Source organism: Vulpes lagopus, chromosome 12 (assembly GCF_018345385.1).
Source record: "Vulpes lagopus strain Blue_001 chromosome 12, ASM1834538v1, whole genome shotgun sequence".
Classification (NCBI taxonomy): domain Eukaryota; kingdom Metazoa; phylum Chordata; class Mammalia; order Carnivora; family Canidae; genus Vulpes; species Vulpes lagopus.
Genome location: NC_054835.1, coordinates 40998927 through 41013363, shown reverse-complemented (window position 1 = coordinate 41013363; position 14437 = coordinate 40998927). Strand labels below are relative to the sequence as shown.

General features: G+C 41.5%; 1 protein-coding gene across 5 annotated transcripts in view; it reads right to left on the bottom strand.

Moving 5' to 3' along the window:
- Positions 1 to 8252, bottom strand: part of ATP6V0A1 (ATPase H+ transporting V0 subunit a1) — a 55225-nt gene extending 46973 nt beyond the window's left edge. Inside the window, exons 1-2 of one of the 5 annotated variants that reach the window (XM_041724432.1) lie at positions 8145 to 8252; positions 5793 to 5956 (exon numbers count right to left, since the gene is read on the bottom strand). In XM_041724432.1, the coding sequence (XP_041580366.1) occupies positions 5793 to 5909 (117 nt within the window). In that variant the 5' untranslated portion in view covers positions 5910 to 5956; positions 8145 to 8252. Of the gene's footprint in view, positions 1 to 5792; positions 5957 to 7826; positions 8114 to 8144 lie in introns of those variants that run through there. The other 4 variants (XM_041724431.1, XM_041724434.1, XM_041724433.1 and 1 more) reach the window with 4 other exon arrangements.
- Between the last annotated feature and the right edge of the window lie 6185 nt (positions 8253 to 14437).

The window sequence follows — 14437 nt, the reverse complement described above, 5'->3', positions numbered from 1 at the left end:
CAAAACAGTGGAGAATGACCAGAAGTAGGCACAAGATATCTTTCTGGGCTGATGGAAATATTCTGTATCTTGCCTGGGGTGGTGGATGCAAAGGTATAAATATTTACCAGATCATCAAATTGTACTCTTAAGGTCTCTGCATTTCGGTGAATATAAATTTTACATCCATTAAAAAAAAAAGTGGGAAGAAAAAAGGAAGGAAGAATGGAAGGAAGGAGAAAAAACAAATGGAAGAACAAAAGAAAGGAATGAACATACACAGGAGTAACTTGGTATTATTATATTAATTTAGAGAGAACCTAAGGCAAAAAGCATTATAAGTGATTATGAAAATCAACACAGTTTCCAGGAAAATACAACAATCCTAAACTTCCACGTCTCTAATAAAATGTTTGTTTCTTTCACCAAGAAGGCAGTATCTTGACCCTCTACTCGAAATTTCCACTTCAATAAACATGACAGTGAAGTGAAAGTAGCCACAAGACTCCTAATAACTTTACTGGTTTCATTATCTGGAGGCAAAGTTCAATTTCAGCCAGTTTCAGGTAAGGCGTTTCAAAATATTTGGGCAAGGCATCCTCAAAAATATTTCCAAAAGATATTAGCAGAACCACAAGGAGACACTGACAAATCTATGAAGGGGAAATTTTTATTTATTTTTTAAAAGATTTTATTTGACAGAAAGAAAGAGAGTGCACAAGCACAGACCAGTAGGCAGAGTGGCTGGCAGAGGAATAGAAGCAGGCTCCCTGCTGAGCAGAGAGACAAGGGGCGGGGAGGTGAGGTGAGGGGGCATGGTGTTCAATCCCAGGATCCTGGGATCATGAACTGAGCCAAAGGCAGAAGCTTAACTGACTAAACCACACAGGTGCCCCATGTAGTAGGAAATTTTAAATATACTTTTAAATTATTAATATATCAAGTCTACCAAATATAAGGACAGAGAATATGTGAACAACCTAATCTTAATCTAATATACATATATATACATATATAGACACATACACACAGAGGCAAAGCATCCAAGAGTTCTCTATTTATGAATTAATTATGAAAGCTGACTACAAAATAGGTCACACAGCAAATCTCATTAAAGAATGGGTACTATACAATGTTCTATGATAATGCAATTAAGTTAGAAATCAATATCAAGGGATCCCTGGGTGGCTCAGTGGTTTGGCGCCTGCCTTTGGCCCAGGGTGTGATCCTGGAGTCCCAGGATTGAGTCCCACATGAGGGTCCCTGCATGGAGCCTTCTTCTCCCTCTGCCTGTGTGTGTCTCTGCCTCTCTTTCTCTGTCTCTCATGAATAAATAAATAAAATCTTTATTTATTATTTTTTAAATATTTTATTTATTTATTTATAGAGACACAGAGAGAGAATGAGAGGCAGAGACACAGGCAGAGGGAGAAGCAGGCTCCATGCAGAGAGCCTGACATGGGACTTGATCCAGGGTCTCCAGGATCACGCCCCCGGCTACAGGCGGTGCCAAACCACTGCACCACCAGGGCTGCCCTAAAATCTTTAAAAAAAAAAAAAAAAAACTGGTTAACATAAATTAGGAAAGTCTCCTGAGGATTTCTGAGGGGTTTTTTGTTGTTGTTTTTTCTCCTGATAAAACCACTTCTCCATCTTCCCTCCACTTTCTTCTTCTTGCCTAGAATATGGATGTAACACCTGGAACTGTGGTGGTCATCTACAAGTACAAAAGCCAAATGCTGAAAGGCAAAAAAGAGACACAGAATGATCTTACTAGAACACTGATGATAACGTGAAGCTCAGCTTCATGTTCCATGAGAAAAGTACACCCCTATCACTTGGGTTTTCAGTTACATACAGCTGAACACAATCCCAACCAGTATTAGTTTGCTGTTACTCTTCTTCAACACGTTAGTAAAGGTCCTTATGTATATGGAAAAATAAATAAAATAAAATAAATAAATAAAATAAAATAAAATAAAATAAAATAAAATAGGATTTGAAAGGAGAAAATAGTTTACACTCCAATGGTGCAATAAAAAAGATTTTATCAAATATAGCAAAATGTTAACAACTGATGAATCCACACCAGAGTATTCAGCCTTGAAATTTTCAAAATAAAAATTAAGGGCAAAAAATACCAACAAGCAAAAAAGAACAATAACTTTTACATGACAACATATACCATAAACAAAGGAAAAAGACAAGCCAAATTGTCAGTAAAGGATTAGAAAAAGATTAGCTTCCAGTAGATAAGAACTTTTACATATTCTACAAGTCAATAAGCCAGACAAGCAATCCAATGAAAAACAAGCAGATGATATGGACAACACATTCATAGGAAATGAAACCCCTTATGTCCAATAAACAGATAAAAAGAGGAACGCCTGGGTGGCTCAGCAGTTTAGCACCTGCCTTCAGCCCAGGGCATGATCCTAGAGTCCCAGGATCAAGTCCCCCATCGGGCTCCCTGCATGGAGCCTGCTTCTCCCTCTGCCTATGCCTCTGCCTCTCTGTGTCTCTCGTGAATAAATAAATAAAATCTTAAAAAAAAAAAAAAAACAGATAAAAGATACCCAGTGTACTAACCAAGAAAATGCAAATTAAAACAAAAAATATAGCATCTCACACCCATCATATTGGCAAATTTCTTTAAGCTATATTGACACAGTTATAAAACAACAGGAACTTTCAACCAACAATCGTTAATTTGAACAGGTATGACACTGTCAAGTAGGCTTTAACACACGTCATGGTTAAAGAGGCCCACCATACTCAGCAATGCCCTACTTATAATCCCTGACACAGCAGCAAGTCTTTGAGATCAATACTCTACACAGTAACACTAGAACATCATTTGCCCTTTTCATCCTCTCTCTCTCATGAGTGTTCAGTGAAGTTTACCAGAGGCTCATGGTTTACATTGCAGCCAGATGACTACAGAAGCAGATAGGAGAATCCAGCTATCTTTTATTAATTCAGACATTAAAAAGATTTTCAAAAATGTAAACGCAATGCCATTCCTCTATTTTTTGTTTTCTCTTTCAGAAAATATAGTTATTTTTCACAAAAAGGTTATTTATGTGGGACACATGGGTGGCTCAGCAATTGAGCATCTGCCTTTGACTCAGGGTGTGATCCCAGAGGGACTGAGTTCTGCATCAGGCTTCCTAAATGGAGCCTGCTTCTCCCTCTGCCTGTGTCTCTGCCTCTCTCTCTGTGTGTCTCTCATGAATAAATAAATAACATCTTAAAAAAAAAAAAAAAAGGTTATTTATGATATAACACATACCAGGTTTATTTTTGTGATTTTTAAGTAAATAAGCATTTTAAGCATATCTCAGTTTTAATTTCCAATACAATAAATATTGATAGCTATAACTCACATAAAAACTCTTTGGGGTCCTCAATCATGTTTTTGGAGTATAAAGAGGCCCTTAGACCACGTTTGAGAACCACTGCTCTGGAGAAACTATCCCGCATGTATACCAAGAGACATACAAGAATCTTGCTTGCAACACTGTAATAACAAAGAACTGTTCATCATAAGGAAAACATGATAGACTGTGTATATAATAACTATATAGCCATTTAAAGAAATGAACTAGTGCTACCTGTACCCCATGGTCAAATCTCACAAATAATGAATTTAAAAAGCACAGTGTTGGGCAGTCCGGTGGCTCAGCGGTTTAGCACCGCCTGGATCCTGGAGACCCGGGATCTAGTCCCACATCAGGCTCCCTGCATGTGCCTGCTTCTTCCTCTGCCTGTGTCTCTGTGTGTGTGTGTGTGTGTCTCATGAATAAATAAATTCTAAAAAATAAATAAATAAAATAAAAAACAAAAAGCACTGTTGAAGGATATATACAATATACCATGCATATAGTTTTAAAACATGCAAAATCAGGGGAACCTGGGTGGCTCGGTGGTTGAGCGTCTGCCTTTGGCTCAGGCTGTGATCCCGTGGTCCTGGGATCAAGTCCTGAATCAGACTCCCCGCAGGGAGTCTGTGTATATGTTTCTGCCTCTCTGACTGTATCTCTTATTAATAAATAAATAAATAAATAAATAATCTTTTAAAAATTTTTAAAAAATAAATAAAACATGCAAAATTGTACTAATATATATGTCTACTTAGTGATATATACATACACAGAAAATTTTTTTTAAAAACCACATGGGAGAAAAAAAAAAACACCTGGGAGGGGCACTTGGGTGGCTCAGTTGGCTAAGGGTCTGTCTCTGGCTCAGGTTATGACCCAGTCTTGGGATGGAGTCCCACATCAGGCTCCCTGCTCAGCAGGGAGTCTGCTTCTCCCTTTCCCTCTGCCCCTCCCCCACTGCTTGTGCACTCTCTCTCTCCTTCGCTCTCACTCTCCCAAATAAATAAAATTTTTAAAAACAAAACCAAAAATATATGGAATGATAAAAGCAAAAACTGGGCTCATGGTTTGCTTAGTCAATAGAGCATGCAACTCTTGGTCTCTGGCTTATGAGTTCATGCTGGGCATGGAGCTTACATTATTAAAAAAAAAAAAAAATAGCAAAAATCAATGCAGAAGTTACCTCTAGGGAGGTGGGGAGAGAAATAGCATGGAGGAAGGCTACACAGAAGCCTTCAATTGTATGTGGAATGTTAGTAGAAACACGGGTATTCATTATATTATTCCCTATAATTTTCCCTATGATTGCAATACATCATAAGTAAAGATGAAGAATGCTGAATAGACACAGTGGGTATTAGGAGGGGGAAGATACCATAGACCAAATGAAGGATTGCAAATTAAGGGTGACTTAGGTTTGATTTAGGTCTCAAGTCTAGAAAACTGGAAGAATATCGATGCATTAGCTCAAATTTAGGAAATCAGAATGAAGAAATCGTTTAGGAAAAGGTGAGTGGTAGGATTTAGACATGCTACCAGGAGAAGCAAAGATGATAGAATTCTTAGAGAGCTGTAAATTTAGAAATGACATTTGGGAGCTGTCAGGGCCAGAGATACAGTTTTGGGACTCACTAAATAAAAGTGGAAGATTTGAGAATAGAAGAGATCATCAAAAAAAGGTGAATAAGGAAGATGAGGATATGGAGAAACTCATCCAGAGAGAGCAGAGAGAGCAGAGAGAGCTTGGGAAACAGACACAGAGGGCCACAGTGGAGAAGATAAAAGAGAGGCTAGGGAAAGACAGCAGTGAGACCCCACAAGGTCAGAGAAGGAATCAGTCAGGAAGAACATTAGAAAACAGAAGGTATAAAATGGTTCAAAGAGAATTAGAAATGTACTACATCACCAGATTAGAATTTCAGCATGCCAATTTCAGGAAGCCAATATTGATGAATTCCACCCCTTTCTGACCACTCCTCATTCATTCCAACAGAAGTTGATTCAGTATCTTAGTATATGCTTACTTATACATCTGTAACGGGACACATTAAATTTTGTAATAAATACTTCCTACTGTATGGAAGAGCTATGACATTTTTTAAAAATAAGTTGCTATGGTATTAAAGAGGCCAAAAGCAAAGTGTAAGCCTTGAACAGGTTAGAGTGGTGTCCTCTACTAGCATCTCAGGCAATCACCTTGAGACTGCTTAGGATTATTCTCAAAGGGGGAGTTAGTAAAATCATGGAAAGATTGGCACAAAACAGTCTTACCTCTAGAGAGACAATTCAAAATGTACACTCTACCAATAGTAAGCCAGTGCTATAATGTTATTTTTGCAAATAAAAAGCAAAACATTCATCACAAGGCAACTGCCCCTGAGAAGAAAAACAGTTCAGCGGTATTCAAGAAGCAGCCCCACAACTACTTACATCACGAAACTGAACCTTTCCCAGTTCCCCTAATTCACTGACGCAACAATAAGCAGCTTCTGACTGTAGAAAAAGCTGGGCCAGTGTCATCTCCTCACTCCGGAAAAGCTCCCCCATGGTGGCGGGAAGTACCAGTCAACAGAGTACCTGGATTTCTCTCCAACCTAAGGCAAAAAGAGAAAACTGCATTACAAGGCTAAGAGCAAACACAACAGTAAGGCTCTTTGTTTTGCATTTCATGTCTACCACCTTATGCAGACAGATCTTTAACATCCTGCTTAGAATGACTGAGAGGAGAAATTGCAAAAATTGCAAAATCCTCTCCCACAGAGTACCTGATGAAAAGTCACTTCCTTCACAGTCAACATCAGGATTAAATGACAACATTTTAAGGCGTCTCAATACATAAGAATGTATCCACGTTCAAAAACAGGAACTGGGATTCCCAAACAACTCTTTAAATGCCCTGGACAGGGATCCCTGGGTGGCACAGCGGTTTGGCACCTGCCTTTGGCCCAGGGCGCGATCCTGGAGACCTGGGATCGAATCCCACATCGGGCTCCCGGTGCATGGAGCCTGCTTCTCCCTCTGCCTGTGTCTCTGCCTCTCTCTCTCTCTCTGTGACTATCATAAATAAATAAAAATTAAAAAAAAAAATTAAATGCCCTGGACAGGGTATTATGATCCGGTGACGTCCACACTGCACCTTTTTTTGGCTTGTGTTAGGAAACAAACAGAAGAAACCTACATTACCTTTCATAAAGGATGTCTCTGTTGAGACTAGTTTTTTAACCTCTACTGCCCATTCTAACTGCTGGAGGCCCAGCACTATCCTAGAGCTATGGCTACTTTAAAGGGCTTAACCTTCTAACTCCTCAGAAAACACCATTTTCTCCCAAAGGAATCTAAACACATCAGCATTATCTCAGGAAGGGAGGTGGGGGGCAGGGGCACCTGGCTGGTTCAGTTAGCACAGCATGTGACTCTTGATCTCAGGGTCATGAGTTCAAGCCCCACCTTGGGTGTGGAGCCTACTATTAAAAAAAAAAAAAAAAAAAAAAAGCCTGCAAATTAAGTTCAATTTCAAGTCCAGCATGACAGGAATACGTTGATAATGACAAAGCAGTTTTATCAAACCACAAAGAACAAGCTTGCCACCCCCGTAGCTTTCTATTTTTTTATCCCCATCTTCAAGATTAATTACATTCTTCCATCTGTTAAAGCTTCTCATGCATGAGCCAATAAAGGTTTCCTTTTAGGGCTGTCTTACTCTTGGCCAGTATGAAAGACAATGGCGCTATCAGTGGTCCTGAAACTGCAATTATTTATTCTCAATCAGCTATTGTGAGGCACAGGCTGTACCCTATCTAAACTCAGCAAACCGTACAGTATTTTTAGTATCATGAGGGCAACCATAATGATACGTGAAACTGGCATCAAAGGAAGAGTTACTGCTCTGCAAGGCGGGAAGACATTTTGAGAAATCTGAATGACAATACCTTTGGGCATGTGATGTTCAAGGCAGCAAAACAACACACTCAGACATAAGCAACAATTTCTCAAGAGATTATGTAGCCTGCCTTTTAAAATGGTCTATACCTGAATCACCCAAAACAGCTGTTACCAACCCTCCCACATCCTCCCCAAAACAAGGAGAGATTCCACAACCTCTGAAGCAGGTAAAATTATGCCTGATCAGCAGAGTTCAGGGGCTGCCAATAATGACAGCCTCAGAGTTGCCTCCCTCCTTCTGGTCTTTAATGATTACAAGTCTCCCTAGAACATCTCTCTCCCGCTGGAGCCAAAGAGAAAACTAAACAGACCAAAGCGATTCGGGGGTGAGGATGTCACAAAACAAAATACGAAGAAACAGTAATTCATTCCGCACAAGGTAAGTATAAATAAAGCGTCGGGCGCCCAGCCTCACAATTGTTATCCAGTCCTCGCCTCCTACGAGGTATTCAAATTCACCTGCTTCATTTCCTGTCTACCCAGTGAGAAAGCAGGAATTCCCTTGAGCCCAGGCACACCTACCTTCAGAAGTGATTAAAGGTGGGGGAGGGACCATTGAATTGGAAGCCCCTTTAAGAAGCCCCCCAAATTCTTCTGCCTACCCAGTTCCTCCGCCTCCGCCCTAAATGGGGGAAGGGTTCAGGGCCTCCAAAGAGGAATGAACCTCCGAGTCCTCTGCCCTCAGGCGGGGTGCCCGACGAGGGGTGAACCCCTCATTTCCTCTCAGAGATCTAAGGTCCCTGCTTAATTCCTTTTGACAAGCGAGGAGACTGTTAGGAGGATTTCCCGTGCCCTTCCGAGGCCGCTCGCTGCCGCGCTGTACCTACATCCCCCGCTCACCTTCAGCCGGGGGCCGGGCCGCAGCCAAAGCAGCCGCCCCAGACCAAGCCCGCAGCTTCAGCGGCTCGGGACAGCGGCGCTCGACGCGCGTGCGTCCGCAAAGCCCTGCCCCCGCGCAGCCGCCGGCCCCGCCCCCACGATGACCTCATTGCAGTCAGCCAATGGGGAGAGGCCTGGGTCGGCTGCCGCAGTGCAGAATCGCGGGGGCGCAGGCAAGACCCTGAGTGCTGACGCCATCTTGTTCCTGCAGCTGTGACTCCGGGCCCCGCGGGGCTGGGCTGCCTGTGGGGGCTGCTGGTGCGGCTGCTCTGCGGCCTCCGCCGCTGCGCGCTTCAGAATCCTTTCTCCCTAACACTTAGCCCTCGAGGCTAGGCTGCCTGCTTGCTTTCTTTTCAAATGAAAAAAAAAAAAAAAAAAAAAAACCCTCACAACTTTTCTTGAGGACCTGAAACGACCTGAGAGCTGGAGGGCAGCTTATTAAAAGCGCTTAAAAAAAAAAAAAAAAAAAAAAGCGCTTACAGTCCAGTCTCCTCTGCGTTACACACGCACCTTTTTTCGTTATTTTAAAGAAGAGAACATTGAAGCCCCCGAGTGAGCAGCGAACGCCTTGCTAAGATCCATAGTAGAGCCTTGAGCAGTGGCTCGTTCACTTAAGTATGGAAAAGCCCTTTATAGGAAAAGGTACTTGGTTCAGTCCCTCTAGCAAGGAATCAGGGTCTAGCTTTCTCCAGTTAGTGGGAAAATACCCATAAGGCCGTATGTTGCGACAGTACATTTTTTGTCTTGTTCAGTGGATTCCTGCAGGCCCGTTTGACCACTTAAGGGTTTTCTATTCCTCAAAATTTTTGAAAGAATAAGTTTGCTAAAATGCAAAAGTGATGCTGATGTAGGAAAATGCACAAGTGATGTTGATGTGGGAAGCAAAGGCAAAGAAAAATTAAATTTCCGTAACTACCTAAAGCCCAGGGACAATTTCCAGGGACAAGTCCTTGAAACAGGCAGAGTGACATTCCTCTAGGGACTCAGCTGCCCCTTGCTAAGGGCAAAAGGCAATCTTAGCCAGACACCCAGGATTCTGTAAATCTACTTTAACATATAAAAATTGCTTTGGAAACTTCCTTTGTCTCTAACCCGCAAGATACATGTTGGCAATCATCCCCCAAGCATATGACCCACTGATATATATCTGAGGGGTCCCGTGACTAAGATTTTATTAAAGAGTAATAAATGACCTTTTCCTAACAATAGCTAATCCCCTCGAGGTCCTAGAAACATTGCTTCCAAAATTCCTTAGAGACTTATGCTATCCTTAACCCTCTCCCAACTTTGAAGTATATAATCTGCCACTCCTTGTGACCTCAGTGCAGCTTTCTCCCCATGGGTCCTATCCCCATGCTTTAATAAAACCACCTTTTTGCACAAAAGACGTCTCAAGAATTCTCTTTGGCCATCAACTCTGAACCCTAACATTTTCTACATCAGTGCTACCTACTATTTATAAAAACGCTTTTCTCAAATACTGATATTGATTCCCTAAGAAGGAGTAGGGATCCCAAATTGTAGTAACCAGAGCTAAGTCAGGAAAAACCGGGAAAACTGGTTATTCAGGCTCCATGGGTGGTGGAACCCTATTGAGATTCAATTGTAATGAGGGAGATACTTCAGACAAAAACCTGATGCTGATAATTTGTCTACTTGGCAAAAACACCATCAATCCTGCTTTACCAGCCTAAACGAAATAATGAAGGGCAAAGATGGACATTTTACTTGAATTTTCTATCTCATGTTGTGAGTGAAGATAAAACGTGACTCCATTATGATTTAGTTGAGAAGCAGCACCTTGGAGAGGCCCAAACCCTCTCTTTTCCCTATGATCTTCAATGTCCCCTAGCTGTCTCAACTTTCCCAGCAGGACAAATAGAGACCCAGACTTGAAAGCCTGTTAAGTTTTAGAAAACTATTACACAATGACTGTCATTTCCTTCCTCTGTGACTTAAAAAAAAAAAAAAAAAAAACCCAAAACTTTTTTTTTTAAACCTCAGAGTCAGCTTGCTAACCACAAAATTTTAGTACTCCACCTTTAAGACAGGCTTTCATCTGGACTCACCTCAATCCCCTTGAACTCTCTTTTTTCATGGTTTCCTTGACAGTATATCCTCTCAAGGGTTCGTTTTCTGGCTCCTTTCATTTCCTGCCATCAATCTTTCTCCAGTGTTCCATTCCCTCCATGCTCTCTTCCTGGGCAGTCCTGCTTCTTGTCTCTGAGTGGGACTCACACCCATTTTTCTTTTTCGTTTTTCTTTTTTAAGATTTTATTTATTTATTCATGAGAGACTCAGAGAGAGACAGAGACATAGGCAGAGAGAGAAGCAGGCTCCATGCAGAGAGCCCTATGAGGGACTCGATCCCAGGACCCCATGGTCGTGCACTGGGCTGAAGGCAGACACTCAGTTGCTGAACCACCCAGGCATCCCACACACCTATTTTTCCATCCACCTCCCTTCTCCAAGGCTCCAAGATAGAATTTCAAACTGCCTGAATAATGCCATTCAGGCAACAAATGCTTCCTGAGGGCCCAACATGTGGCACACATGGTGCTTGCTGCTGGGGATAGGAAAAATGAAACAGATACACTTCCTTAGAGGAGTTTGCAGTTCAGTAAGAAATAAAGTTCCAATAATTAGAGAAAGAGATGAGTGCGATGATTCATACTTACCATGTGATAGTGTTGGACCCTGGCTCACGGGTGCCAACGTGTCCCGGTGGACGCCCCAGAGACTCAGACCCCAGACAGGCAGATGCAACAAGCAAGAGGGTTTATTGGACGTTTGCGCAAACGGGCTCTCCGCCTCAGAGGTGGTAGAGCCCCGATTAGCAATTACAGGCATCTTTTAAAGGCAAAAAACCGCGGGAGTAGCATAGCGTTCAGGTTATGACATGATTGATTTCTTTGAAGGTCAACACGAACATGTTCAGGGACTTTTCAGTCAGGGCGAGGGGGGGATAGTTTTCTTATCTCGGAAAAACAGAATGTTTTTGTTGCTTAAATTCATGGGAGGCGCCTGGATGGGCTGCCTCTGGGTTAGGCCTGGTCCCACTCACGGGGGCGGGGGTGTGGGGTTTCTTCAATAGGCACTTTATTAAGTGCTTTATAAACATGAATTCATTTAATCTTCATAACAAAACTAGGAGGCAGATACTAATATTATTCCCATTTAATAGGTGATATGGTGAGGGGCACCTGGCTGGCTCAATCTGTAGAATATGTGACTCTTGATCTCTCAGGGTTTTGAGTTTAAGACCCATGTTGGGTGTAGAGATTACTTAAATAAATAAATATTTTTTTAAAAATAAAATCTTTAGAGATGCCTAGGTGGCTCAGTGGTTGAGCATCTGCCTTCGGCTCAGGTTGTGATCCAGGGTCCTGGAATCGAGTTCTGTATCAGGCTCCTTCTCCCTCTGCCTAGATCTCTGCCTCTCTCTGTGTCTCTCATGAATAAATAAATCTTAAAAAAAAAAAAAAAAAATCTTAGGGCAGCCCAGGTGGCTCTGCAGTTTAGCACCACCTTCAGCCCAGGGTGTGAACCTAGAGACCCAGGATCGAGTCCCACCTCAGGCTCCCTGCATGGAGCCTGCTTCTCCCTCTGCCTGTGTCTTTGCCTCTCTCTCTCTCTCTCTCTCTCTGTGTGTGTGTCTCTCGTGAATAGATAAATAAAATCCTAAAAAAAAAAAAAAAAAAAAAACATAAAAAAATAGATGATGTGGTGAAATTGAGGCACAATAATTTGCTCAGCTAGTCAATGTCAGAGCAGGCTTAAAACTCAGGCAGTTTGACCCCATTTCTCCCCTGAGATCATTAATCCTGCTAATGGCATTATTGTTTTCCTGGTTACCCAGATTCCAAGCTTAAGCCATCTCTAATTCCATTCTTTCTTTTTTTCCCCCCACATTTAAGCAATTGCCATGTCATGCTAATCATGTGCCCTATATTTATTTCTTGCCTCTACCCACTTATCCTTTTTATTTTCATTGCCAATAACCCAGTACAGGTCCATTAGCCTCTCTCAGATACTAAAGCAAGAGTCAATGAAAGCAGCATGAGGTAGTATAGCAGACCACAGGCTCTTGTACCATTCAACCAAGCTTGAATCTCAGTTCTTCCATTTTTAAAAAAAGATTTTATTTGTTTATTTATCTATTTATTTAAGAGAGAGAGAGAGCAGCACAGCAGCAGGAGTAGCAGGCAGAGGGAGAGGGAGAAGCAGGCTCCTCCCTGAGCAGGGAACCCCATGCAGGGAACCCCTCAATCCCAGGACCCTGAGACAACCACCCTAGCCAAAGGCACATACTCACCTGACTGAACCACCCAGGTGCTCCTCACTTCCTCCATTTATTCCATCTAATATCAAATGTAAGAGAAATCTCAGCTCTAACAATTACAAAATGTGTAAACTTGAGCAAGTTGGTTCCCCTTCTTGAGCTTCATTTTCCTCATTGAGACTCTCATGGACTTGATGGACTTGTCTCCGTCTCTTTTAGAAAACACAGTACTGGGGCTCCTGGGGATACAGCTGGTAGAGCTTCTGATTCTTGGTTTTGGCTCAGTTCCTGACCTCAAGGTCATGAGATTGAGCCCCATGTTGAGCTCTGAGCTCAGTAAGAAGTCTGCTAAAATTCTTCTCTCCCTCTGCCCCTGCGCGCTCTCTCAAATAAATAAATCTTAAAATTAAAAGAAAATGAAAACACAGTACTTTCTACCTGGCTTTTTTTCTTTTCTATCACCATACTATAAATTCCTTTTCTCCCCCTAGCATTGGGCCTACTCATTCAATAGTAAGCACTATTTCTTGAATGAGTGAGTGAATGGATGGATGATCCTGAAATGGGGACCTCCTAATAGAAATCTACTAACTAAAGAACATAGGTATCAGACAAAAAGGAATATGATCACACCCTCTTTTCTTTATCCCCTTTATTTTATGGGCTTCATTATCTGGGTGGGGGGAACCTTGTGATAGATTCTTTTTTTTCCTCTTTTTTAATGTTTCAAGTTTTTGTTAAATTCTAGTTAGTTACCCCATAGCATAATGTTAGTTTCAGTGACAGATTCTTCTATTTTTGTAACAGAGATATGAGGGACATCTGGGAAAGGTTCAGAGCAGAAACTAGAAATCAGAAAACGTGTGTGGAGTCAGTGCCAACTTCTTAGGATCATCAGGTTTAACATAGCTGTGCTGATGTTTGTATTCAATTTACAATTCTCAAAGTTATTCTACATCAAAGCATACCTATGAAGAAAACACTCTAAATTTCATGATGAAGAGTACTTTTTAAAAAGATTTTATTTATTTGAGAGAGAGAGAGCACAAGGGGGGGTAGATAGAGGGAGAGGGACAAGCAGGCTCTACACTCAATGCGGAGCCTAATGTGGGGCTTCATGTCACGACCCTGACAGGATCATGATCTGAGCCTAAATCAAGAGTTAGATGCTTAACCGACTGAACTACCCAGACGCCCCAAGAATTATTTTATAAAAAGCTTTCAGTCATCAAAAATCCATGATTCCTTTAGCAGGCATCTACTACTAAGCGCATGCTTTATACCGAGCATAATGATAGCAGCTAGAAATGCAAAGATGAGCAAGGAGACCAGTCCATCAGGGGAGACAGACAAACCACTAACTGTAATATAGCAGATGTAATATAGCAAAGACTAGAACAGAAAGTTATGGAAGCTGAGAGAAGAGACCTATTACTGGCCCCATTGGTCCTAGGGAAGGCCTTAAGAAGACATGACATTTGGGATGGGTATTAAAGGATGAATAGAATTTTATTCAGAGGAGGGGACAAAGATTAATAAAATAGAACAGAAACAGTACTAATATTAGACCAAAATCAGATTTTGTTTTCATTATAGAAGGCAAATACACTAACTTAACCCAAAACCTCTAAAAATACTTTGATCCAGAACAATCAGGCATTTATGTTGATTTTGTCTCTAATTATTTGTATGCTTCTGGAGGAAAGAAAGAAAACAAAAAATATTTCTGGGATGTGAAGCCTTTCTTTCACTTGAACAAGTACAGCATATATCCAACAAGATTGAGTATAAAATGCTGTTGATTATACAGCCCTGGAAGATGGGAACAGTTCTATAGGAGGCTTAGCAGGTAATGCAGTTCTGGGTGTCTAAACTGAGCTATTCTTTAACATTTGGGAAAACGCTTCAACAAAAGTTACAGAAATTAGTTCTTCACGACCAAGACAAGACAACAGAGGCAGTTGTCTAAGAG